Consider the following 27181-nt stretch of genomic DNA (forward strand, 5'->3'; position numbering starts at 1 on the left):
CTTTATTAGTACACCCACTAGTGTTCAAACTATCCGATATAATTTGCAGTTCATTAGTTTTCACACACAGCTTTTTAACACATTTTTCCAAAGAAATTGATATAAGAACCACTAAGTTCTATTTGGAGTCAAGTAGTTCAAAAGAAGATTCTAAAGCTTGAACAGCCGTTAAGATTAAATATAATGATGTACTAAGGGATAAGGTGAATAGAAGCAATAAGTATGAAAAGCCTCCAAGCAAGCTGTGGCTAAAGTGATTCTGAAAATAGTGAGGAAGCAAGGGAAGCCCTTCATTTAACCCCATAACTTTCAGGTCCTGTGAATCAGGAACTTTCTCAACCACCTGTTAGAAGGCATTTTTATGGAGCTGAACAGAGCACAAAGAAATCAAATGTTCTTTTTTAAACACAGCCCAGTAGAATTAGGAATAGTTTTTAGAAAATCTAAAAAGATATCGATTTTGCAAAGTGGGCCTTGATGCTGTATAATAAAAGGCAAACTACATAAATGTGGCAAATCCACCCTACACAAAACAACACATCAAAAATATAAATACAGCTAAAAGAGCAATTCATCAATTGCAACCATAAATAAAAAGTGTAAAGTCTCCTGTGACTAGGGCTTAAAAAAAAACAAAAAACAAAAAAAAAAAAAACACACCCCCAAACCACACACTCCTGTTCAGCCACTGTCATTATGGGTAAGTGAAGAAATAAAAGTCCAAGCAACAACAGTAGCTCCCTACCCTCATAAGGGGATTTTAAGGGTATATCTGCACTGCAATTGTGGGGTGTGATTGCAGCTCATGTAGATATACATGAGCTAGCTTTAATTTAGCCAGCTTGGGTCACAAAGCAATGAAACCACAGCAGCGTGTGCTTCAGCACAGGCTAGCCCTGTGAGTGACTATCCAGGGTTCCAAGTGGACTTGTATAGCCTGCACTGAAGCATGCACTGCCACACTTTCACTGCTTCAGGACCTGAGCTAGCTAGATGAAAGCTAGCTAAGGTACGTCTACTCCTGCAAACTACCGTACCCCTGATTGCAGGGTAGGCATACTCAGTCTTTGTTCACTCAGGGCACACACAGGACTGTGAATGGATGAGGGGTTTATTTGCTTAGGGCCAGACTGTGAACTTTTTGCTCACACTGGTGAGTAATTATTTACCGGAGAAGTCAGTGCTCACTAATATGAGCAAGGGGTTCACAATCTAAACCCCAGGGTATATCTACACCACAATTAAACACTGCGGCTGGCCTGAGTCAGCTGACTCGGGCTCGCATTTCGGGGTTGTTAACTGTGGTGTAGATATTCGGGCTCAGGCTGGAACCCAGGCCTTGGGACCCCACGACGGGGAGGCCCTCAGAGTCAGGGCTCCAGCCCAAGTGTCTACACGGCAATTAAACAGCCCAGTAGCCCAAGCCCCGAGAGCCTGAGTCAACTGACATAGGCTAGCTGCAGGTGTTTAACAGCACTGTAGACATACCCTAAGCAGCTATGCCACTAAAATGCTGAGTGCCTGAGGGAAAGTCACTTAGGATTAGTGGGATTTTCTTAAGTGCCTAAGCATATTAGGTGCCTAACTCCCATTGATATCAATTCAAAACATTTAAATATACACTTAAGTCCATATCTATTCAGCAAAGTACTTTAAGCATTAGCTTAAGTCCCACTGAAGTCAATGATTACGCACATGCCTAAAGTTAAGGATGCTTTGCTGAATAGAGATGACCTGCTGAATCAGGAGCAAAGAAAAAGTGTCTTTCTAACAAGTTTATTCCGTAGAATTACCAAGAAGTCACACTTACCCAGAAGAAGAAATTAAACACAAACAAGAGATACTTCAGATAAACAGTCATCCAGTCATCTTGCTCAGCTTTGTTGAAATGAGACATTGTTGGAATCTCTAGAAACAAAAACATATATTATAAAAATAAATAAAATACACACACACACACACACACACACACACACACACACACACACACACACACACACACACACCCATCCCTTAAATTTTCAAACAGATTATTCCTCCCCTAAAAACCCTGAGACATACCCTTTTCTTCTAGAACAGAATTTAAAGTGAGGTCCTACTCTGAAAAGTGACTTTAAAATGGCATTATGAGGCCCCAAATTTCAATGATTTCTGTATCAAATATGCTCAATTTGCAAATAAAAAAAGGAATTTTTTCTAACTCCCAGCCCTGCAAACATACGTTGAGCTCTTAGCATCAAGCTGGATGTTCTTTTCTTTTTGCGAAGTTTGTCACCTGTAATAAAGATTCTGCATGCAAATCTTTAGTGACCCCCATTGTTCTCAGCCACATACGTAAAACCCCCATTGCCTTCAGTGGGTTAAAACAACTGTAACTATAGTACAATTCTAGTTATCCAGCTTTCCTTTATCCAAAAATCCTAGTTATCCAAATCTACAACATGGTCCCCCATGTAGCCCTATGTTAGTTAATAGGGCTTCTGGTTATCTGCAAAACGAAAGTCTCCGAGGCAATTCAGATAACAGGAGTGTACCATACTCGGAATTCAGTCATCAGTTTTGTTGACGATACACAGGAAGGACTAGAATCCAGCTCCCTCTCTCTAAGCGTGTTGGCTCTGTAGGGTTAATTAGGTGTAAAATGCAATAAAATATATAATTAAAGTCAGAAGATTGAAATTAAGGAACAATTTGTGAAAGATCAATCATGTTAAATATATCTATTGGTCTAGATAGATGGGAAGTATTAATGTTCCCAGTAAAAACTTTGCTAACCGGAAGTTAAGGATTAAATTAAATGATGGATTCTTTCAACCACAAGAAATACCCTGAAGAGAACATGCAAATGTCAAGTTAAGATTCATCTTTATAAACTACACTGAACATTCCAAAGTATGGAAATGCTTGAATTAAAATTATCCAAGTAACCCATTGCACCACATTAGAAACACAAATTCTGAGACAACCTTATCTATTCCTTATATAGTTTCATCTATCTCAGGAATATCTCCAGCCTAAAAAAAGCTTTGGGAGAATGTGAATGAGAGGGAAATTTTAAAAGCTTGGTATCTCTGAAACTTTGTATGATTTGGTCCAAGCTTTCTAGAAACATTCTTTCCCAGGTTAAGATGTGCGATTGGAACTCTGAGGTGAATTGGTTTCATTCTGATGAGGTCAAGAGGTGATAAAATTAGATTTTACAAGAGGAAGATAACTGACCAGAACAACAGAAGGAATTTTCACTCCTCCAGAATGTCTGCATTTTCAGAAAGTTTTACACAATGTATTAATGTGTATACCAACAAAATATGGGTTAGCTCAGTGGTTCTCAACCAGGGGGATGTGTACCCCTGGGGGCACATTGAGGTTTTCTAGGGGGTACATCAACTCATCTACTTATTTGCCTAGTTTTACAACAGGCTATATAAAAAGCAATAGTGAAGTCAGAACAAAACTAAAATTTCATACCGACAATGACTTGTTTATACTGCTCAGTATACTATACACTGAAATGCAAGTACAATATTTATATTTCAATCGATTTATTTTACAATTATATGGTAAAAATGAGAAAGTAAGCAATTTTTCAGTAATAGTGTGCTGTGACACTTTTGTATTTTTATGTCTGATTTTGTAAGCAAGTAGTTTTTAAGTGAAATGAAAGTTGGGGGTACACAAGATAAATCAGACTCCTGAAAGAGGTACAGTAGTCTGGAAATATTGAGAGCCACCGAGTTAGGTAATACATTATTAAAATGGATTGGGGACTGATTAGTAGGTGGAAAACAGAATGGGAATTAAAGATATGTATTCTTTGTGGAATTTGGTGAGGCAGAGCATCATGGGGTTCTGTATTGGAACAGGTATTGCCAACTGACCAACAGGAACTGGTCTTGTATTTTTATTAATAATTCAAAGATACAATATGCAGATGATATCAAAATAGAGAAAATAATTAAGACTTAGAGGGATGGATTAGGCAAACAAACAGACTCCGAGGTGGAATACGAAATTTAATGTAAAATGATGCCCTTAGGTAGAAATAATGCCCAAAGTAAATACAGTTTTATATTACATCAAATGAATTAATGTGGCAGAGGAAAAGGCGCTGGGTGTACTGGTAGACTCAAACATTACATTTTTGGTTCACTGTAGCAAAGAAGGCAACAGAGTAATATTATATAAATCCAAGGATATTCTGCTAACATTGATAGCATGTCATTTTACATAGGACTGATTAGATAGTATTTGAAATGCAGCGTCCATTTCTGACCATCAAAGCAGAAGACAGTAAGCATAAGGCAAATAAATTGATAAGTTGAAAGGATGGATTTACCGATGAGATGAGATTGTTAAAAAAAAAAAGATTGGGGATACTTTGTTTTCAGAGAGGACGGGATTGAAGTACTTACATTCTCAAAAGATTATAAAACTGAACTTGATGATCTGAGGACATTGAGGAGACCAGAATTAGAGGAAACACAGGTTTAATTGAAGAGGCATTATAGGGAAGCAGAAATTAAAGTTGTATTATTTTAATGAGAACAGCAGGAATGAACATCCTACTTAGGTAGTGAAGTCAAATGGTACTAATGTATTTAAGCAAAAATTAGATGACTCTATGGAATTGGATAAGTTCTATTTTGAAAGTGATTATGTAAAAATTGCACCTTTCTCCCCATAGATCTGCTCTGTGTGCATTCAGAGTCAGATCTATTTACATGGAACATAAAAATAAGTTTTTACTACTTTTTATTCTGGTTATCCCTGCAGAGCCCACACAGTTCAGAAAGGGAGCTGGATTCCATTCCTTCTTGTGCATCATCACCAAAGTCGTATAGTAAGTTTCAATCAGTTACACCTGTGCTACAGGTTGGAACTTAGGCTACTACAGCAGTGGCCAACCTATGCCTCTGGAGCCAGATGCGGCTCTCAGAAGTTAATATGCATCTCCTTGTATAGGCACTGACTCCGGGGTTACAGGCACCAACTTTCCAATGTGCCGGGGGGTGCTCACTGCTCAACCCCTGGCTCTGTCACAGGTCCTGCCCCCTTTCCTTCCCCTCCCCTGAGCCTGCCGTGTCCTCGCTCCTCCCTCTTCTCCCCCCCCCCCCAGCCTCCTGCATGCCACGAAACAGCTGATTGGGAGGTGTGGGGGGGAGGTGCTGATTGGCGGGGCTGCTGGTGGGTGAGAGATGCTGGGGGGCTGCTGACATATTCCTGTGGCTCTTTGACAATGCACATTGGTAAATTCTGGCTCCTTCTCAGGCTGAGGTTGGCCACCCCTGGGCTACTGGGTAAAATTATATGGCCTGTGGTATGCAAGAGGTCAGCAAAGATTATCATAATGGTTTCTTCTGGCCCTAAAATGCATTGGTGAATCCTGGCACCATTGAAGTCAATGATTTTTACCACTGACTTCAATGGGGCCAGGATTTCATGCTATGAATCTAGGAAACTCCTTTAAGACATCATACATAGGTGTCACAAGAGGGAAACGACAAAAGACAATGGAGTTACATAGGTGTAACCAACAGCAGAATTTGGCCTCCAGTACTTTTATTTACTGGTGACAGTTAGGAAATAACCTAAACTTAGTCTCAGCGCTTAGGCTGAGTGGGCAGGGCTGATAATTAAAATCCTCCCACAACCCACCAGTTTATAGATGGGAAAACTGGATTCAGAAAATTGCGATGGTCACGGTCACACACTATCAGAACCAGGATTAGAACTCAAACTGATTTAATTTGCTTCTATTTGTGGCCAAAAATAGCTTCCAATAGATGAAATTTGAAACCACATTAGAGTATGAGGCTATTCAGATGACTACTTAGATTGTAAGTTATTCGGGGCAGGGACTTTCTGTTTTGCTTTGTGTTTGTACAGCACCTAGTACAATGGGGTCCTGGTCCATGACTGAGGCTCCTAGGCATTAACACAATACAAATAAATTCCCAAATGACAGTACCCTTTATAGTTTCTTCCCTTACTACAGATTCTTCACAGGAGCAGAGATTATAAAACGTAACCCTCCCCAGTTTTCCCTAACACACAGGAATATAAAAACTGATCCTATATTAAAATTAACACAATCCCTTCCCTTTTCATCATTCGGTGCTTGAATATTCCAATTGATCTGTGGCAACTGAAAATTAAAATCCTTGGTTATTACTGAAGTTGCTAATGATACATCCCCTAGCATCTCTGAAAATGCTTCATTACTCGCAAGTAAATATTTTCTATAAAGACACTTCAATGCCTTAGGTACTTCAATCTAAACTGATTGAACACTTTTATCATTTTAAAAATCTTTGCTATCTGCCACTTGACGTTTATCACTTCACTGCAAAGTTTCCTGAACCTCAGCAACAGTTGGCTTGGGTTCAATTTGCATCATATAAAATAAAACAAACCAAACCACCCCTTCCTATCCATCCAAATGCTTCAGAAAGTCCAAGCTTGCTGAGTTCTGAGACATCAGACACCTACCCTACCATCCACAAGAAAAGAGAAAAGATTCTATTAAAAGTGATCCTTTTCTTATGGGGAATTGTCAGTTACAATGTATGCTTTTCCGTAGTTTCTGCTTTGAAACAGCGGTACAGTAAGCCAATGCACACTAGGAAATTTTAGTGCATGGAAGCAAGGTCCACACAGTCATTCTGTACATAGCATGCTAGTGCACGGTAGATTAACATTCCAGCTTGCCACACACTAACTGCACATCTAGATAAGCCCTTAGCTTAAAAGAAAGTCCAATCACAATTGCATATTTGTGTAAAAAGCTGCCCTCTCCCAATTGGAAAGCCACATATAGGATGAAATTCACCCCTCTGTCAAGAGCCCCACATAAGACATATGCACCACTTAAGTCCTCAAAAAACGTCTTACTTGATGGTGCATGGGCCTCTGCTTGGCCTTCTGCTCCCAGTGAACAGGGTGCATGTTACATTTTCCAATGCCACTTAAGCCTACAGAGCATCTTGTCAGGACCCATAATGTGGGGGGTGTTACTTAGTGGTCAGAGCCTAGAATAGAGAGTCAGGGTTAGAAGCCACACCAAGGATCACAGCTGGAGTCACAGTTAGAAATCACGCCCAGGGTCAAGCTGGGGTCAGTAAATGGAGTCAGGGCCAGGAAGCAGAAACCAGGAACAAGGGGTTTTAACAGGAATAATGAGCAGGAACCAGGGGATGAGGCAGGGACTTGGTCTCCGGGGTCTGGCTAGCATCAGGTGTAGCAAATAGTTGCTCAAACAAGAGGTGTGGCAGGAACAAGCAGCTTTATGCTAGGAGGTATCCAATTAGCTGTCTGCTGCTAGTCAGCTGATCCCGCTGTGCCAATGGGTGCATCCTCTATTTGTGGGGCGTCGGCTGCAGTTTCTTTGTCTAGCCTCACAGGGCAGTGGCAGGGCGCAGAGGGTAAGGCTCTCGCTCAGCCAGTTTTGGGGACTTGCAACACATGACACTGCTACCAAATCAGGCCCAGTCTTGAAAGTGAGGTTGACTACACTCTCTGGAGGTGGGCACAGCCCAAAGTGTTGGCCAAAGCAGTCTCTAGGTTGCAAGGTTTTGTCACAACGTTCTTTCCCCGAGCACAGAAAAAGTACTCGGACCTTCCCAGGGAAGGGGATGGTGGGCATGGAAAATGCTTCTCTTGACAAAAATGAGTGCATTTTCATCCTATGTAAAGCTCAGTCTGTGAATTTCTCTTGCTTTCTGGGTCATCTTCGGTTTAAACGAAGCATCTCCTACTCAGTATTAAATATGTAGTACCGTTGTCTACATTTTCTAAATCCTCAGCCAAAAAAAAAAAAAAAAAAAAAAAAAAGCATTACCATGGAACACATTTACAGTGGTTTTGGACTTTCACTTCCATTCACTGTATTTCAGCTCCACTTATAGGCACCGACTGAGCAGTCCACACCTATTCAACAGTTACCTTTAGCACGTTTGACTACAATGGGATTTAAGCATAATGTTTAAAATTAAGGTGGAGATGACAGGATAGTCTCAAAAAGATTACAGATTACTCAGCATGGGCTAGTGTATGGCATCATGGAATAAAACAGATGGGGGTTTGCTTTTATAGTCAGAGTCAATGGATACTAGCTGGCCAATTTCACGCAGGCCAAAGTAAGTCTTGAGGAGGAACTTAAATGGGGAAAGGGTAGAAGCCTAAGTATCAATTTAGGAAAGGTGTTCCATATGCAGAGGGTGGCATGGAAGAAGCATGACGACATTTGTGGGAGAAGCAGACAGGGTATCAAGGCTAGAAGCATTGAGGGGTCAAGGGATGCAGTGATAAAACACAAGGTCAGCTAAGTGGGAAAACTGAGCTTTGGAAGGCTCTGAAAGACAGCACAAGAAGCTTGAACTGGATGTTATGGAGAAGGGGGAGCCAGTGGAAGGATTCAAAGGGGAAGGCAGATCTTAGGAGTAGAGTTTTGAATAGACAGAAGACAAGCAATATGGGTGTCAAGGAGCCAGACAGGAGGAGGCTGAAGTAGTCAAATCAGCAGATGATGAGGGCTCAAAACAGACAGACAGAAAAGTTGCTATCTTGGAGATGGTGTGGGGGAAGAAGTGGTAGGACTTGCATACAGCCTGGATGCGAAAGTTGAGAGTGAGGGAGGATCAAAGGTTACAGGCCTAGGTAACAGGGAAAGAGGTGGCATTTCATCCAGCAACAGAGAATGTTCATGTAACTTCTTTTGCAGAGGCTAGTGGTTGGAGGAGAGTAGGAATTGCATAAATCAGACAAAATTGCCACTATATCAGGCATTGAACAGGAAAGACTAAATTTTACCTTCATTTCACACATGGAATTCCCACTAATATCAAAAGGATACAGTCCTGATCCGGATTACAGCAACTTTACACCATATAATTCTATTTTCCATTGAGTCACTGTTGATACACACTTGTGTGAGATCAGGACCCAGGTCAAAGACAACAAAGAAGTTGTTCCTAAAGATGTTGCTCCTGAGAGCTCAGAAAAGCTCCAAAAAAGATATAGATGTGACAGGTTCGGTCACAGAGACCTCCTTGAGACTGTCACCTGACATGCTGAAATTACCTCTGAGCCCGTTTTCCCAGCTTGGGACTCCAGAACCTTGTCTTGTTGAGCCAGACATGCCCCCCTGCTGCAGCACAGACCCAGGGTCTGGGCCACACCCTCAAAGCTGCAGACTAAACTGGAAACAGCTCAGCAGGTTTACCTGTCTCCAGCACCCAGACACCCAGTTCCCAATGGGATCTAAACTCCAACTAAATCCAGTTTACTCTGTATAAAGCGTGTACAGGGTAAACTCATAAATTGTCTGTCCTCTATAACACTGATAGAGAGATATACACAGCTATTTGCTCCCCCAGGTATTAATCACTTACTCTGGGTTCATTAATAAACAAAAGTATAAAAAGTAGGATTTAAGTGGTTTCAAGTAATAACAGACAGAACAAAGTAAGTCACCAAGCAAAATACAGCAAAAACATGCATGTCTAAGCCTAATACATTAAGAAACTGATTACAGGTAACATCTCACCCTCAGAGATGTTCCAATAAGCTTCTTTCACAACTAGACTCCTTCCTAGTCTGGGCCCAATCTTTTCCCCTAGTACAGTCCTGGTTAGTTCCAGCAGACATCTTAGGTGGTAACTAGGGGTTTTCTCATGACTGGCAGCCCTTTGTCCTGCTCCACCCCCCTTTTATAGCTTTGGCACAAGGTGGGAATCTTGTGTCTCTCTGGGTCCCCACCCCTCCTTCTAAATGGAAAAGTACCAGAGTTAAGATGGATTTCATCATCAAGTGACATGGTCACATTTCCTGTGAGACCCCAGCCTCCATTCTTCCTGGGCTGGCCCACACGTACACAGGAAAGTTTGCAAGTAAACAGAGCCATTTACAGTTCATTGATTCTGAAGCACTCTTAATGGCTTCCATTTAGTATGTTTACAATAATAATACAAGTTTATATCTTATTCTCCTATTCTCTTTGCCCAGAGGTGGGCAAACTACAGCCTACGGGCCACATTCAGCCCGTGGGACCCTCCTGCCAGGCCCCTGAGCTCCTGGTCCAGGAGGCTAGCTCCCACCCTCTCCCCTGCTATTCCCCCTCCCACCGACGGTGCAATGCTCTGGGCGGTGGGACTGCGAGCTCTTGCTGGGCAGTGCAGCTGCAGAGCCGCAGCCTGACCCGGTACTTTCTGCTGCATGGTGGTGTGGCTGGCTCCAGCCAGGCAGTGCGGCTGCCTGTCCTGGTGCTCTGGGTGGCGTGGCTGTAGCACCACCAGCCACCGGTGCTCCAGGCAGCACGGTAAAGGGGCAGGGAGCAGGGGGAGTTGGATAGAGGGCAGGGAAGTTCAGGGTGGTGGTCGGGGGCAAGGGTGTGGATGGGGTCAAGCAAGCAGAGGGTGGGGAAAAGGGGGGGGTTGAATGGAGGCAGGGGTCCCGGGGGGGGCAGCTGGATACAGCAGCAGGGGGCAGTTAGGGGCAGGGTCCGGGTGGGATAGTGGGTGCGGGCCAGTCCGGTCCGGTCCGGGCCACACCACGCCTGGCTGTTTGGGGAAGCACAGCCTCCCCTAACCGGCCCTCCATACAATTTCAGAAACCCAATGTGGCCCTCAGGCCAAAAAGTTTGCCCGCCCCTGTCCTAACTCCAGACATACAAATAATAGATGCAAGCAAATAGGATGAACACACTCATAGGTTATAAGCTTTGTAATGATACCTTACAAAAGACCTTTTGCATAAAGCATTTTTCAATCATATCATATTCACATTCATAAGCATATTTTCATGAAACATATGGAGTACAACGTCACAGTAAGTTCTGGTTCAGAGACTGAAAACAAAATGGAGATTGGGCTGGCAATGTGTGTTTCAGCGTTGCTGTGAGCTCTGCATAAAGGCCAGCAGTGCAGATTAGTGTCAGAATAAAAAGTGGACTTGAGGAGTGAATCTTGTTTAGCAGGTGCCAACGTGATTTCTTTGTCCAACACAGATAAGGCCTGAACCATTTTTACAAACACTAGAGACTAGGGAGACCAATTTAAAACTGGTTCTTGCTAACGTAGTCCCAGCGGCAGCATAGACAAGACCATAATATAAGATTTTAATATTAATTAGTCAAAAGGAAATACAAAAAACTTACAGGCATGTTTACAGCAAAAATGAAAGAACTGAAGTTTTTCCAAGTGACGGTCACGAGTTTGCTCTAAGACTGTGAAGGGTTTTCACAAGGACATTACCTTTTATTTAATTCCACACAAATATGTTTGGATTTGTTTCCAAAAACTAAATTTAATTTCTTGACTTGTTTCCAGCACCACAATCTCTAAAAAAAAAAAAAAAAAAAAAAAAAAGCTTTCCTACCGCAAAAATCAAATAGTCACAATAGGAATAATTCTAAAGAAGACTGGAACTTTTGTTAAGTATCATTCAAGACTCATAGACTTTAAGGCCAGAAGGGACTATCATGATCATCTAGTCTGACCTCCTTCACATTGGAGGCCATAGAACCTCACCCACCCACTCCTGTAATAGACCCCTAACCTCTGGCTGAGTAACCGAAGTCCTCAGATCATGATTTAAAGACTTCGAGTTACAGTTTAAATCTTCTGTATTTCCAAAAATTTGCATTTAGAATGTTTTTGAAAAATTAGAGTACTTTAAAAACAAAAGAGTCCAAAAATTCCAACCAGATTTCTGGATCATCTGTCATCTGCTAACAAGGAAGTTTTATTTTCTGGATCAAAGCTAACAGCTCTGTCAGTAACTCTAGGGTAAGCGATATGGAGTTGGGAAGTTCTATTTACTAGTGGGCCACAAATCAGGAGACAAGTCCTGAGCCAGTAGAAGGGGCAGACCCTAAAACAAATGGCACCCTGCCTCCATTAAATTTTTGAATACCTTATTTTTTATTGCATTTGTAGCCCAGTTCACGACTTGGATGCATGATATGCATGCATGATTTGTCCCTGTCATATAAGACAACAAATTTGCACGCTAGAATCTGTAAATCTGTATTTATTCATGGCATATATAAGCAAATATTTTCCCCCTCTAATCTTATAGAAACTTTTTAAATTAAGAATCACTGAAATGTACAAACATCAAGAAATTGAACTGTGCACTAACATTGAGTGGACCAGTATTTAATAGTGTTACAGTAGGTGTCAGTCTTAGAATGTTAACCCTAGTCCTTTAGTTCAAAAGGTTGCTTTTCTTGCCTTTGCCCTTGCAAACTGAAGCACAGCATCAGAGAGATCCAAAGACTGGTCAGCGGCATTTTCAAGAGATAAAATAGCAACAATGTGAGTTTTTCCGTTGGCCATCGTCAATCAAAGATATGTTTTAATGAGCCTGAGCTTCGAAAAGCTGAACTCACCTTTTGCGACTGGGACCAGCAGTATGAACAGAATCCTCAAAGCTCTCCACACATTAGGAAAAGTGTCTTTCAGTTCTGCATCATGAATGAACTGGAATACTTGGAGTGGAGAGTGCTGCCCATGTCGCAAAATGTGACGGATATTGTCCAATTCGACAGAGGTCTTTATCACTGACATGCGAACATTCCCCATATGTCAGTGTCCGGTGAAGGTCTGTAAAATTGTTAAGAGTGTTTTCCTGTCTGCAACTTACTACGGTCATACAAATACCTCCAGGTCTTCTTGTGGTGCTTCATTTGTCCAAACCTTTCTTTGATGGACACTTGAGCAATGTCAACGAGGGAGCAAAAAAACTCCCTTTTGAATTTTTCTTCCAAGCTTCCCATCACCTCATCTCTAACCTCAGAACCGACTCCCCATCCCTCATATACACACGAGGGCATGGTTGACAACAGTCTAGGAGATTTGAGGAAAAATATAGTTCTCAGAAAGTCTGGAAGGTTCCACAAGATTCTACAAAGATTCAGAGCATTCTAGGAGTGAAAAATGAATACCTGAAACATTTTATTTCAAACATTCTATTTTGCCTTTTGTTGCTGATAACAAAAACAGCACCCCGAGCCTGGCACGCCCGCAAGCCTGGCATCCCAAGCAGGCGCCTCGATCACCTGCCCCTAAATCAGATCCTGCAGAAGTGGTGCTGCATTCAGACCTTTGCACCAAAAGGGAGATGGCCTTGGTCTGCTTTTTTTACAATGTAACAGAAGGAGCACAGTGTGTAATCCATATTTATTGAAGAATAGTATGAACTGTTGATGCCAACCTACAGAAGCGTGTATACAGCCCTGAAGAAGTAACTTCTGGTGAAGCTCTTAAGAGGCTAGTTGTTTAGAGAACAACCATAGTCCTTATTAACAGTCTGGTCAGTCAGCTCGCTCTACATCTGCTCAGACTTCTGGACACATCTAGTTCAGATATTCAGGCACACTCAGAGGCTTAACACAATTATTAATGTAGTCACTCCCATATTAAGATCACCTCATTAGCATAGTCACACAGGATTTGTTTCCTGTTCTTACAGATCTCTGTTAATGTCTCCTGGCCAGAAGAAAAATCTTCACAAGGACATTTAGAAAAGTAAAATAAAGCTCTCATGAAAGTGCAGACCCACCGAGAATACGACACTGTCTCATTCCCGTACTTCATGAACAGCTGGGTTCATACTATCTGGAATGATCGTAGTCTGTGCTGAATAAGGGAAAAGGCAAGTTCATCTATAGCATGGAATACTGATAGACAGTATCTGTGAGGTGTTGGGAAATGTTATGGTATGGGGGAAGGTGTTCAAGGGTTTGAAAAGAAAGATAGCAGCATATTTGGGGCCATTTTGTGACATCGCAAAGCAATTTTTTACTGAGCCAAATTCTGCTGTCACTTAAATGAGGGTAGAATTTAGCACGCTCTGACTCTTCCTCTCATTTTCAAGGTCCCAGTGAGAGAGACCAAACACCCTGCTTTCTTGATGCATGCAGTTTTGCAAGTCAGTTAGACAAGATGTGGGCCTGGATCCAACAGAGCACTTCAGCAAGTGTGCTTAAAGTTAAATAAATGCTTAAGTGCTTTGCTCAATTATTGGGGCACATTGGGCAAAGAGCTGGTTCTTGCAACTCTTTCTGAAAGATGCCAGGCTCATGCTTAATGGCATTTCCAGTAGCACAGACTGACTACCAAGAAAGCTCATCTAATGACTTAAGTAAGGGATCCTACAATTGAAGAAAAGTAACTTTCAAATCAGTTTTATGTCCTTTTACTCTTAGTTTTTGGGACATAAACCCACAACGGCCTAATTATTTAAACAGGTTTTACAGAGCCTCATTGAGATGTTTTATTATAAGGGTAGCCTTGCCTCAAAATAATGGGCCTGATTCTCCTCTCACTTCAGTCAGAATCAGGATCAAATCCATTGAAGTCAATGGAGTTACACCAGTGTAAAACTGGCATGAGGAAAATATGGCCAATGCAGTTCTGCTGCCAGTGAATCTTGATGATAAAAGCTTTTCCATATGTAAGGTCTTAGAACATAACATAAGAATGGCCATATTGGGTTAGACCAAAGGTCCATCTAACCCAGAATCTTGTCTTCCGACAGTGGACAGTGCCAGGTGCCCCAGAGGGAATGAACAGAACAGGTAATCAGCAAGTAATCCATCCCGTCACCCATTCTCAACTTCTGGCAAACAGAGGCTAAGGATAAAACTTTGAATGTGAATGAAATGAACCTCAAATCTTTTGAAATTCTGTTCTCCATTATTTTTGTTTTGCTTCATGACCCATTCTAAGAGAAGAAATGTCAGGAATTTGGGTCTTGGGTCAAGCTCCTAACTATTCATTTTGGGACATACAGCATCATGCATTTGCACTTGGTAGTTTAAAATCAGAATTTTAAACCATATTAACAATGAGATTTAAAATAGTCTCATAGACTTTAAGGCCAGAAGGGACCATCATGATCATCCAGTCTGACCTCCTGCACATTGCAGGCCACAGAACCTCACCCACCCACTCCTGTAATAGAACCTTAACCTCTGGCTGAGTTACTGAAGTCCTCAAATCATGATTTAAAGACTTCAAGCTACAGAGACTCCACCATTTACACTAGTTTAACCTGCAAGTGACCCATGCCACAGGCTGTAGAGGAAGGTGAAAACCCCCCAGGTCTCTGCCAATCTGACCCAGAGGAAAATTTCTTCCCAATCCCAAATATGGTTATCATTTAGATCCCGAGCATGTGGGCAACGCCCACCACCTCCCCGTCTAGTGTCCCAGTCATTTCTGGGAATTTTTTTGCTATTGTTCGCCTACTGACTGTAACACTGGTCAGCCTTCGTCAGACCCTTTGCTGACCCTAAACTAGATTTAAAAACAAAAACAAAAAACAGCAGCTCTTTACTAGCAATACAGCACTTACATTTTAATTAATCACATGTAAGTGAAAATCTAGAAGATAAAAATAAATCAAGTCTCCTTATCTGTAGATTTCTATATGCAGACTATCCAAAGGATCAAGGGATAATTAAAGAGTCCTCTTTGAGTCTCTGGGAGAAATGAATCTCTTCATTCCCAGCTCTGGGAAATAACACAAATTTAGCAAGCTCTATTTTAAGCGTTCATCTTAGAGACACCAGGCAAACCAATCCTATTGGCATGGATTGTCACTGGTGTAAGTGATTAAACTTTAACCTGGAATTTAGTAAACCATTTATTTGATATATGAAAGATCACAGAATCCAGCTCGCTCTCCCTGAGTTGGGCTGGCTCTGGAAGGTGAATGGGTTTGAAAAGAAGTAAAAAATGTACTTTAGTCACTAAAGTGAGGAGATGTGCCTCTGAACACACATGGGGAGCAGCAGGTCCGTTTGGTAACAAGATGCTATTTTTACATGGTCACTTGTCAGAACAGAATCACGCTTTAAAAAATCTAGAAAAACTCAAGTATTACAAAATTATGAAATCAATTAGAGATATTAATAACTCACATGCAATACCAAGCCTAGGTCATAAGAAAATTGTCCTCAGAGCAATTAGTTTATTAACTGACAGACAACTCTGTGCCATGATTTGTAATTTCAAATGTATTACACATTGTACAACATTTGGAATGATGTGAAGATTTCAGTATTTTTGATCAGCAGTTCTTCAATGGTGAAATCACAGGTTTTAAAGAGTAAAGAGACAGTGCAAAATATCCCCATCTGTGAATTAAGAGTTGCATGCTTTCATGACTGTATGAGAGAATGGGCAGTTATAAGAATCTGAAATAAAACGGGCAGCCTATTACAAAAGCCACTCAATTTACCTTTCCGAAGGAAGCTCAGTTAGAAAATTTACCTTTCAATCATGTTTAGCAAAGCAAGAATGGGATTCTGTTATACCAAGATTTAAGGCCCAAGCCCAGGAAGTGATAATTAGCCGAAAGGTTAATTCCTGGATGAGGTCATTCAAAGATGGCCAGTAGTTGGACTACTGACTTTTATCAGAAGTTGAAACTGTATACCAACTAAACAGTGCATGGGAGAACAAACAAGTATAATCAAACGAGTCAAAGAAGTTACATTGGCAGCTGAGATACTGCAGTACAGAGAGGTCAGTTTGCTGAGATAATACAGATTTCCTTTTAAATTAGAAAAAAAACCCAAAGATTTGGGATTAGATTTTGCTTCTTATCACAAATGTGTCTTGTGATTCTCTGTCCATTGATCACTGATTCTGTGTGACTAACCTGATGTTATTGTCAAATTTAAAAGTGAACAGAGTTCTTTTTCTAATATTTTGCAGTATAAAATTTTTATTTTTTCTTTTTAAAAAAGATTTTGAAACATATAGAACTGCATTGGGGCAAATAATGAATACTCATGAGGCAGGAATACAAACAGGTCAAAACACATAGGTATATGCACTGGGCCAAACAGTTAATATATGCAGAATTGTGTTGTTTTTATTAGTGCACAGAGTGGTATTAATTTCACATTTAACATAAATCAGAGTGGGGAAAAAAGTGTCCCCTATTTCAGATCACCAGAAAACAATCAATAGTTATTTATGTGGCTTTCTGCCAGCTGATCCCTTAAACCAACAGATACTCAAGGTGGGACATTACAGTACTACATATAGAGCACCATATTCTGTTTGAGGAAGCTGCATGCTTTACAGTTGCTGTAAAACTTGCAATTTTGGTTTTTTAAATTACCTTATAGAACGTTAGGTTTTATAAATCCCCAAAAAGCAAACAGCCCAGTTAAGACTTTACATACCTCTAATCATTAAGAATCATAAATGCAACAAATATGGAGTGCTTCATGTCAAGAAGAAATAAAAACAAAATGTTTACACCCTTTATAATAGAAACTGGTTGCTAGATTATTACAGAGAACAGTCTGGGTTGATATAACACTAAAATATCAAAACACTCTAACCTGTATTGTCTTTCATGTGTGGCTCTCTAAGCTTTTCAAAAACCGTGACTAATTAAGCTTTGAAGAACACTTGTGAAGTATTGCAATTCATTTTACAGATGGGCAAACTGAGGCACGAAGAAGTTAAGTGGCTTGACCAAAATCAAACATTGAGTTAGTGGCAGAGGGAGAGAAAGACTCTGCGAGGCCTAAATCCCACACCTCTGCTAACCAGCAGACTAAACTCCTTCCCCCACGGGGCAAAATAGGTGGCATGGCAAAAAGGAGACACTCAAATCCAATTTTTATTAAGAGTCTCCACTGCAAACTCTTTAAAAAGAGCTTGTCTTTTTAACGGAGTTTGTTTAGTCAGTATCTCTCCATTGATTAAAAGAAAACCTATCTTTCCCTAATCACATTTTAATTTTTCATGTAGCAAACACATATTCTTGTAGAGCAGTAACCAACGTGCTTTCCCTTTGTTTATACCCTTCTGCTTGCTGTAAGTATAAGTGGAGCTTGGTTGAGCACACTTGATTATCCAAAGCCTTGTTCTGATTGTCTGATGGTGCATGGCTGTAACATTACCAGGCAAGCTCTAACACCCAATGGTGTATAATGGGGACATCACCACAAAAAATACAAATCTCCATCCCTAGGTCCATTATTTTATATCATTTGAAAGGAAACAGGATGGAGACCTTTCTTATATGTTTCTCATAATATCATTTTAACCCATTTTCCATCATTTTCTGGTTTATTAAACTACTGTGCCCCTGACATTCAAGAAATTGAACCAGGAGCCTTAATGCAGGGACAATAACTCTGTTTATACAATGCTGAGCACAAATGGGCCCTGACCTTGCTAAGGCCTCTAGGTGCTATTGCAATATATATTCCTGGGGGTATTCTGCGACAAAAAAATAAAAATTCTGCACCCAAAAATTTAAAATTCTGCACACAATATTTTAAAATTCTGCAAATTTTATTTGTCAAAATAACACTACATAATAATGGCAGTTTCATTTATTTTGATAATTTATTTGAAAATACCTTTCAGCAAGTATGTCTGTAACAATACAGACACACACTAAAATTCCCCCAGGAATAGAGAGTTAAAGAAACCCCCATGACAACCCAGTTCCTGTTTCCTCTGCCCCCCATCTTCTCCCCCCACCCTGATTCCAGCCAGGGGGGCCAGACACCCACAACCCCTCCCGCGAGAGCCCAGCTGCAGGTGCCCCCCCCGGCCCAGATACCCGCATCCCCTCCCCCCCAGAACTCAGCCATGCCCCGCCCCCCAGCCCAGACCATCTCCCCCCTGAGCCCAGGGATCCAGAGAGAGAAACATGCAGGGCATGCGGGGAACTGCAGCTGACAGGAACCCCCTAGCTCCCTCCCCTTCTGCCGGGTGGTGTCTTCTATGTGCGAGCTGGGCTCTGCCAGGTTCAATGGCCCCTAGTGGCAGCCAGGAGCACTGCAGCCCATTTCTGTGGGGGAAAGGAAATTCTGCATACACGTTAATTTCTGCAAAATTCTGCATTGTGCAGTGGCGCAGAATTTCCCCGGGAGTAAATATAGCTGTTATATAAGAACAATGGGGCTTAAAGCAATTTGAAAAGGGCCAGAAAAGGCAGCTGCAGAGATAAGTTGCAAATATGTTTAAAAAAGGATCCCACAAAAAAGTCCCCTTATTAGCCTGTGCTATGCTGTGTTGGGGCAGAGATGTGGGCCTGAGGAATCGATTTCTTTTCCCATTTAAACACAAAGGGCGATAGCCTGACTCCACTGATGTCAGTGAAGCCCGAGTTTCACCCAAACACTGTCTCAAAAGCAGAACTAAGAAGTGAGACAACGCCACCCGGAAAACAACCCAAAACAACTGCCTATTCAGGGCACTCTGCTGGAAATGGTTACCACCACCGAACAGCACCATCGTGTACGTGAAGAACAAGAGCACATGTTTCAAGGGAAATCCAGGCAACATGCTCCACTGGGACATCTTTTTTTAAAAACACCAACTACCTGACATTCGATACATTCAAAGGCAAAACACTGGCTCTTCAGAATCAGTGTTAAGCCCCCTTTGGCAGGGAAGATCTAGTCATGTCCAGAAATGGGGTGATTCTACTGGAAGTGGGGGAATCACCCAATCTTCCCTTCCTTCTGATGGTGGAATATTAGAAAGAGGCTCTTGCAGTCTTCTCTCCCTACCTCCTCACCCCAGAGCTCTCTCCAGCACATCATGAGAGGGCTGGACTTATAGGAATAGAGGTAGAAAAGGGAAAAAAAGCACTTTAAAACTGCCACTCATCTTTCACAGAAGCCTTTCCTTGCTGCCTCCCCCTTCTCATCCGCCCCCTAAATTTGCCCTTTTCAATCAAGAAACTCAATTCAGAGCCTTAATACAGCTTCTAGTTCAGCTTCCTACACAAGACTACACTTAAGAGCCCAACAGATTGTCTAGTGGGGTGGCCTGGGCTGGAAAGCACCAGTTTGTCTTTTGAAGTGAAGTTCTAGCAAGCAGGACTTCAAACAGAAATAGCCATTTCCCCACGCATCTCGGCTGCAGCACTGACGGGAATTGACAGGAGAGCTCTATAGGGTCTCCTTACTGGAAGATGAACCGCAGGCTACATCAAGTCTCATTCCAAGTTTAGTTTCTTATTTGAAAAGGGCAGGTTTAGGTGGATGAGGGTGGGGAGGAAGCAACAGACAGGAATGGAGGGAGAGGACTTGGTTTGTGTGTCCCAGTTTTTCGTTGCCTTTTCCCTCCTTCTCCAACTTTATTCCATGAGCCCAGCTGCCCTTTCTAGCCATGATGGTGCAAGACAAACAGGCAAGGCTGGCGTCAAAGGTGGGGCGGTGCAGGGCTCTTTATGGGGAGACATTTCTATCAACACCTTAAATACCAAAGAACCTCATGTAATTTATGTGCTAAGATTCACAAGTGCAGCAAACCCCAAATCCACGCCTGGCTTGAATGGGTTCAGTGCAAATGTTTTGCACAGTTCTACCATGAACTGATCAACTAAATCTGGGTGCCAGTTATGGATTCCCACAAACAAAGCACAGATGTATTTCTCTAGCAAGATCCATTTTATTTCAGATTAAGAAAAACAACAATGATAAAAGAAAGAACAAATATGAAGTCAGCTGAAGAGAGACAGAGACTCACTCTGTAGCACTGTATATCTGAAATTAAATGCAAAATGACAGCTGCTTTATAGCAGCCTTTGCAGTAGGCACTGGCAAGGACAGGGTGGAAAGGAGACACTCCTCTATGTTTAAAGGAGCAGTAAACAGAAAACAGAATGACACCACTTTTCATTTGCATAACTCCATAAATCAAAAGTATCCAGCTGGAACACCAATGATGACAAAATTAAAATTTTACTCGCAGGTCCACTAAGCTCTCTATTGGGCATACAATAGTTTATTACTAAATGCCACCTGTCAAAAATTTTACAGTACACACAATTGCCACTTTTCCACAGGCCGGATGAATACATCTTTTTGAAAATGTAACCCTAAAATGAAGAGCCTGTGGGTTACAGAAAAGATTTTTTAAAGCAGCACATTGGATACATGGGTTTTGTACTGTACCTTCAACTTCCTTCCTACCACTCCAGAAATTTCTGTACAATAGTTGAGATATACGCATCTTAAGTTTGAACACACTGTCAGATCATAGCTTGTTCCATAAGGGTGAAATTCACCCACAAACTGCATTGGCTTGTAAGGTCCCAATTCAGCAAATAAAATACTTGAGCACATGCTTAATTTAAGCAAGTGACTTGCCCTAATGAATTCAATGGGTCTATTCACATGCTTAAAATGAAGCATGGGTTTAAGTAATTTGCTGAGTCAGAAAGGAGGAGCTAAAGTGATATGGAGGGGTCCATGCAGCCAGTCTGCATTGTGAGGTATTTCACCTTAAATTGTCATAGAGGGACAGCTAATATTTAAAATGGTTTTGATAAATCGCTCATTTTCTCTGCAGACAGCCCAGACACACAGCTCTAATTTTAACCCATGGAGCCTCAGAAACAGCATTTACTGTTCTTAACAAAACAAGATTCATTTACAGCAAGTCATACCGTCCACAATCTTTTTTACACTCATTTTATTTTAAATCATTCTGATTTCACTGCAAACGGGCTGGGGAAGGAATTTCCTGAGGCAACAGAAGCTCCCAGGAAGCAGGCAAGCACAGCTGGCTGACCCTACCACCCATTGCTTGCAGGCCAGGCTTAGGAGTGCTATACAGGGTTCCTCTGTGCTTATCCCTCATCCCTTTTTGTTATTCCTGTGCTCCTGCAACACTGCTGATGCAAATTCTCCCAGTATTGAGAAACATCTGATAATTGCATTGCAACATACAGTGGAAAACTAAGAAGTACTTTATCAGGATTTTATTAGTGTTCTGCCACTGACATCCAATTGATTGCTTTGGCCAGGAACACACAAGTATCAAGTTGATATCAAATACACCTGTAGTCTATCCTAGAGCTATAGATTTGAGAATACCAGAAACATTTAACTGCCATCAACAAGCTTAATTTATAGGATATCAGAGTGGGGGGAAATAGTTAGCATAGGAAACCAACCTTCTTTTATGGTAAAATTACCTTATTTTCTTAATTCAAAGAGGCACCATCAATTTGAAAGTCACATTTCAGCCTGAACATTGTCTACTTTCTATAATTCCAAGCAACACATAAAATGGCTCTAACTGAAAAGGTAGCAAAAATCATCATTTTAACACCCCTCTCCTGATTTGTTCACTTGACAGCACTCCACACATTGTCAAAATCACTGTTCTCTTGAATGGCCAGTTATTTAGAATCTAATCATGCAACTTTCTCTGCACACATGCAGAGACTGACCTGAACAGATTCATTTGCAGGATCAGGACCTGAGTCGGTTTCTCCCTTGCATCCGCAAGGAAACAGAAAATCTTTTATAAAGGACATTTCTTTTAATTGAATAACAATTGGTTATTTAACGGAAGCTTAAAATTAGTTATTTAAAAGAACATAGAATTTTTTTTAAAAAATTCTATTTATAAGAATATGTTGGCAGTGTCTCTTTAAAAAATAAATTTCGGATGAAGCAGTCACTGATGTTAAAAGGAAGTACTTGCTCCTCTCTCAATGTACCCCTACCTAAATCTAGTCTAAATCTATATTTTTAGACTGTATCATCATGGTACCCTATGAGCATGTGTGTGGGTAGAGAGGGGGGGGAAACAAAACATTCTCTCCTCTTTCTCTCCCAGCCCCCCTCCAAACACTACAGGCATAGCACCAATAGAATTGCTCTGCATTCACACCAGGATAAATGAGAGCCTACCCCTTAAAAAGGGCATGGGCCTAATGTTCATGCCAGGTGTGTGCCTCCACTGAAGTTAGTAGAGTCACATCAGTGCAAATGAGAAGACTTAATACTTTTATTTGGACATGCGGAAAGCTGAGCGTGTAAAACCCTGCAGACGGAGAGGAGAAACTAGCTTCTCGCATAGCCTTTAACTTCTAACAGAGCTTTGTAGTCCGTAATATTTAAAATGTTTCTAGTAAGACATCAACGAATGTCAGTTTTTAATGGCCTTTTGAAGTCAGCCACTACCAAATGGTGCTGAGGTACTGCCAGGATATCGACACCCTTTGGCTTTTCAAAGCCAGTCAGATTTAAGAATTCCTTCTAGACTTTTATCATAGGAAATATACATCTAAAGCATCAGGAGGTATGGAAACAGGAGCTGTATCCCCAAAGGAACATTAGACAGATAGAAAGTGAGATCACCAGTTAGCTGTATACATGAGAACTGCCAACTAACATCTCACTTACTGTCGGCACAATATTCAAAGTATGAAGAAAAATACAAGAGGATGAAGTGTTATAAGGCTGAAGCGCATTTTGAGGGGAGTAGACATGAAAGGTGGAGAACACTTACAAGACGAGACAGGGTACCTGGGTTTGGGAGCAGATCACAGGGGGAAGCTGGAAAACCAAAGGAACCTTTTTACTGCCTGAAAGGCAGGCTGGAGCTGGGGAGCAGAGCTGGGGGGTGGGGGGGAAGAAGCTGGGAAGAGCCTGTATTTGCAGCACTGGTCTGAAGGAGCAGAACAGAGGGGACACGGGATAAGGGAGAGCAAGGGGGACTCCTGTAATGCTGGGGAGCAGAGAATATACGGGAGAGTAGGGAGCTCACTCAAGGCTGCAGAGTTCTGCTTTAAGTTGGGGTTGGGGTGCTGGGATGGGCAGGCAGAGGGGACAGCAAGGATACTCAGTCTAGCCCAGGGAAGGGGGGGTTGGGGTGGGCAGGCAGAGGGGACAGCAAGGACACTCAGTCTAGCCCAGGGAAGGGGGGGTTGGGGTGCTGGGGTGGGCAGGCAGAGGGGACAGCAAGGATACTCAGTCTAGCCCAGGGAAGGGGGGGTTGGGGTGGGCAGGCAGAGGGGACAGCAAGGACACTCAGTCTAGCCCAGGGAAGGGGGGTTGGGGTGCTGGGGTGGGCAGGCAGAGGGGACAGCAAGGATACTCAGTCTAGCCCAGGGAAGGGGGGGTTGGGGTGCTGGGGTGGGCAGGCAGAGGGGACAGCAAGGACACTCAGTCTAGCCCAGGGAAGGGGGTGCTGGGGTGGGCAGGCAGAGGGGACAGCAAGGATACTCAGTCTAGCCCAGGGAAGGGGGTGCTGGGGTGGGCAGGCAGAGGGGACAGCAAGGATACTCAGTCTAGCCCAGGGAAGGGGGGGTTGGGGTGGGCAGGCAGAGGGGACAGCAAGGACACTCAGTCTAGCCCAGGGAAGGGGGGGTTGGGGTGCTGGGGTGGGCAGGCAGAGGGGACAGCAAGGACACTCAGTCTAGCCCAGGGAAGGGGGGGTTGGGGTGCTGGGGTGGGCAGGCAGAGGGGACAGCAAGGACACTCAGTCTAGCCCAGGGAAGGGGGTGCTGGGGTGGGCAGGCAGAGGGGACAGCAAGGATACTCAGTCTAGCCCAGGGAAGGGGGGGTTGGGGTGGGCAGGCAGAGGGGACAGCAAGGACACTCAGTCTAGCCCAGGGAAGGGGGGGTTGGGGTGCTGGGGTGGGCAGGCAGAGGGGACAGCAAGGACACTCAGTCTAGCCCAGGGAAGGGGGGGGGGGCGGTCGCAGAAGCAGCAGGGGGCACCGCACAGCCGGTCTCAGCAGCCCTTGCCGTAAGCTGCTCATCACACTTGCCTTCCTTCAGGTTTATTTCCCCCCCTGTCAGTCTTTCCTTTCCGCCCCCCGATGAACTGGGAAGAAAGTTCAGTCGCTCCTGGGCAGCTGCTGGCGTGTAAGATGGCCGCACAGCAGCCTCTGCTCTCCTCCGGCCACCTCTGGGCTAACCCGGCTGCTGCCCCCCACTCACTTACCCCGGCGCGGACCTCCCTGCAACTCCAGCCCCGGGAGCGCTGGCCACACTCAGCGGGCGCAGGGCGCGGGCACCCCCCGGGCAGGGATGCGATGGTTCCGGGAGCCCCCCTCCCCTCTGAGGCCACGTGTATGCAGCCTGGGCAGGAGCGTCTTAAAGAGGCAGAGCGCTTTAGAGCTGGGACGCTCCTCTAATATTTCAGCACGGGCCCGATTCTGCATCACTCCCCCCCCCGCCCCCGCGCGCGCCTTGTCTGCTCAGTCACACGCGCCCCCCCCCGTCTGAGTGCGCACCCCGCTGCACAAGGGTGAATCAGGCCCAGCGGCTCCGGGCGGAACGATGCGCTCTCAGATCTAGGCGGGGTAGGGTGACCAGACAGCAAGTGTGACCCCCCCCCCCCGGGGATAGGCGCTGATATAAGGCAAAATCCCAAATATTGGGACTGTCCCTATAAAATCGAGACATCTGGTCGCCCTCATGTGCGGTCAGATGAAGGAAGCAGAACAACGTTCAGGAGGGGAGGAAAGCAGTGAGATCTGGGACAAAAGCCCTAATTCTCTTCTAACTAACCCCAGGGTAATTCTTCCCGTTCCTCCTGATTTACAGTAGTGGAAGCAAGAGAGGCATCAGGCCTAAGTGCCTCCAATTCCTGTTGGGAAAAGGGCTTGTGAAGATCCAGAAGATCCCATGTGACATATTCTCAGTATACCAGCGAAGGAGGGAAATACGGTACAGCAGGTTTCATGGGCTCAATACTAAATACAATAAACCCTGTTTCAGAGTAGCAGCCGTGTTAGTCTATATTCACGAAAAGAAAAGGAGGACTTGTGGCACCTTAGAGACTAACAAATGTATTTGAGCATAAGCTTTCATGAGCTACAGCTCACTTCATCGGATGCTTATGCTCAAATAAATTTGTTAATCTCTAAGGTGCCACAAGTCCTCCTTTTCTTTTTGCGAATAAACCCTGTGTTTGGGACTTAAATACCCCACTCGCAATGTGCCAAATGTGTAGTTTAAGGTGTTGTGGGAGCCCTTTATTCCACCACCAAATGGGAGGTGAAGGCTGGGATGATTTTCTGCTTCTGTTAAAGGCATTCACCCTCTGTCTGGATACTGCTTGGTCTCCCCTGCTAGAGATAATTTATCCCTGGGTTTCATAGAAATACCACTAAACAACAGAATGTTGGGCTTTTCAGTGGACTATATGGAACCAGAGAACAGGTGCTCTGCAAACATTTCCTGGGGAAGATCCCTAACACTCCCCCACACACGCTCACTTCAAGATGACACTGCACATCTATTTACTTAGTACATATTGCAGGAACAAAGTATACTTTTCCCTCAACAAAACACACTTAATATAAGATTGTTTGTCCAGTTATTCTGCTTGCCTTCTTAAAGCCGATTATGAGAGAATCTTTTTATTTAGAGCAGGGGTGGGCAAACTATGGCCCGGGGGCCACATCCAGCCCTTCAGAAGTTTTAATCCGGTCCTCAAGCTCCTGCTGGGGAGCAGGGTCAGGGGTTGGCCCTGCTCTGTGCGTGCTGTGTCTCCACACGACTCCCAGAAGCAGGGGCATGTCCCCCCTCCGGCACCTACACGTAGGGGCAGTCAGGGGGCTCCACATGCTCCCTCCCCCGCAGGTCCCATTGGCCAGGAACCATGGCCAAAGAGAGCTGCGGGGGTGGCACCTGTGGACGGGGCAAAGCACAGAGTTGTCTGGCCACGCCTCTGCATAGGAGCCGGAGAGGGGCCATGCTGCTGCTTCCGGTAGCTGCTTGAGGTAAGCACTGCCCGGAACCTGCACCCTCGAGCCACCCCCAACTCCTCATCCCCAGCCCCACTCCAGAGCCCGCACCCCCAGCCAGAGCCCTCACCCCCTCCCACACCCCAACCCCCAATTTCATGAGCATTCATGGCCCATCATACAATTTTCATACCCAGATGTGGCCCTCAGGTGAATGCCTTTGTTTTAAATACGAAAACAGATGAATACAATGCCCATTTCTTCTCCCCCACAACACATGCTCTTGGTGGACATGGAGTTCATCACAGGCTAATAGGAACATAGAATTCCTATACTTGATTCACCTCACCCAGTATCAGATGCTTCAGAGGAAGATGCAAGAAACCCCAGAGTAACAATTATGGAATAACTTGCTTACAGGGGAAATTTCTGCCTCACCTACATCAGCTAGTGCATGGATTTGGCCTTGATGCATAATTTATCTGTTAATTTTTTTAACCCTATCAAATGTGAATGTTCTAATAATCAGTGGAGGATGGAGAATTTTTCCACAATTGAACAATCAAACTGCTTATAAATTAGATGGTTTGTTTTTGTTTTTTAAAAAGGTGTTTTTCATAATTATCAACTTCTAACACATTTCTGCAAGATACTAGCTAAAAAATGGAAACTAGAAGACAATTCAGATTAAGTT

The 27181-nt window shown here is 43.3% G+C and overlaps 1 protein-coding gene across 5 annotated transcripts in view; it reads right to left on the bottom strand.

Annotated features, from left to right (window-relative positions):
* The window catches only part of TSPAN11 (tetraspanin 11), a 168881-nt gene extending 143997 nt beyond the window's left edge, over positions 1–24884 (bottom strand). For 4 of the 5 annotated variants that reach the window (XM_043514580.1, XM_038388169.2, XM_038388168.2 and 1 more), the window contains exons 1-2: positions 24738–24884; positions 1811–1908 (exon numbers count right to left, since the gene is read on the bottom strand). In XM_043514580.1, the coding sequence (XP_043370515.1) occupies positions 1811–1897 (87 nt within the window). In that variant the 5' untranslated portion in view covers positions 1898–1908; positions 24738–24884. Of the gene's footprint in view, positions 1–1810; positions 1909–6891; positions 7029–24737 lie in introns of all 5 variants that reach the window. The other variant, XM_043514561.1, reaches the window with a different exon arrangement.
* Positions 24885–27181: the final 2297 nt, after the last annotated feature.

The sequence above is a fragment of the Dermochelys coriacea genome, chromosome 1, assembly GCF_009764565.3.
Source record: "Dermochelys coriacea isolate rDerCor1 chromosome 1, rDerCor1.pri.v4, whole genome shotgun sequence".
Classification (NCBI taxonomy): domain Eukaryota; kingdom Metazoa; phylum Chordata; order Testudines; family Dermochelyidae; genus Dermochelys; species Dermochelys coriacea.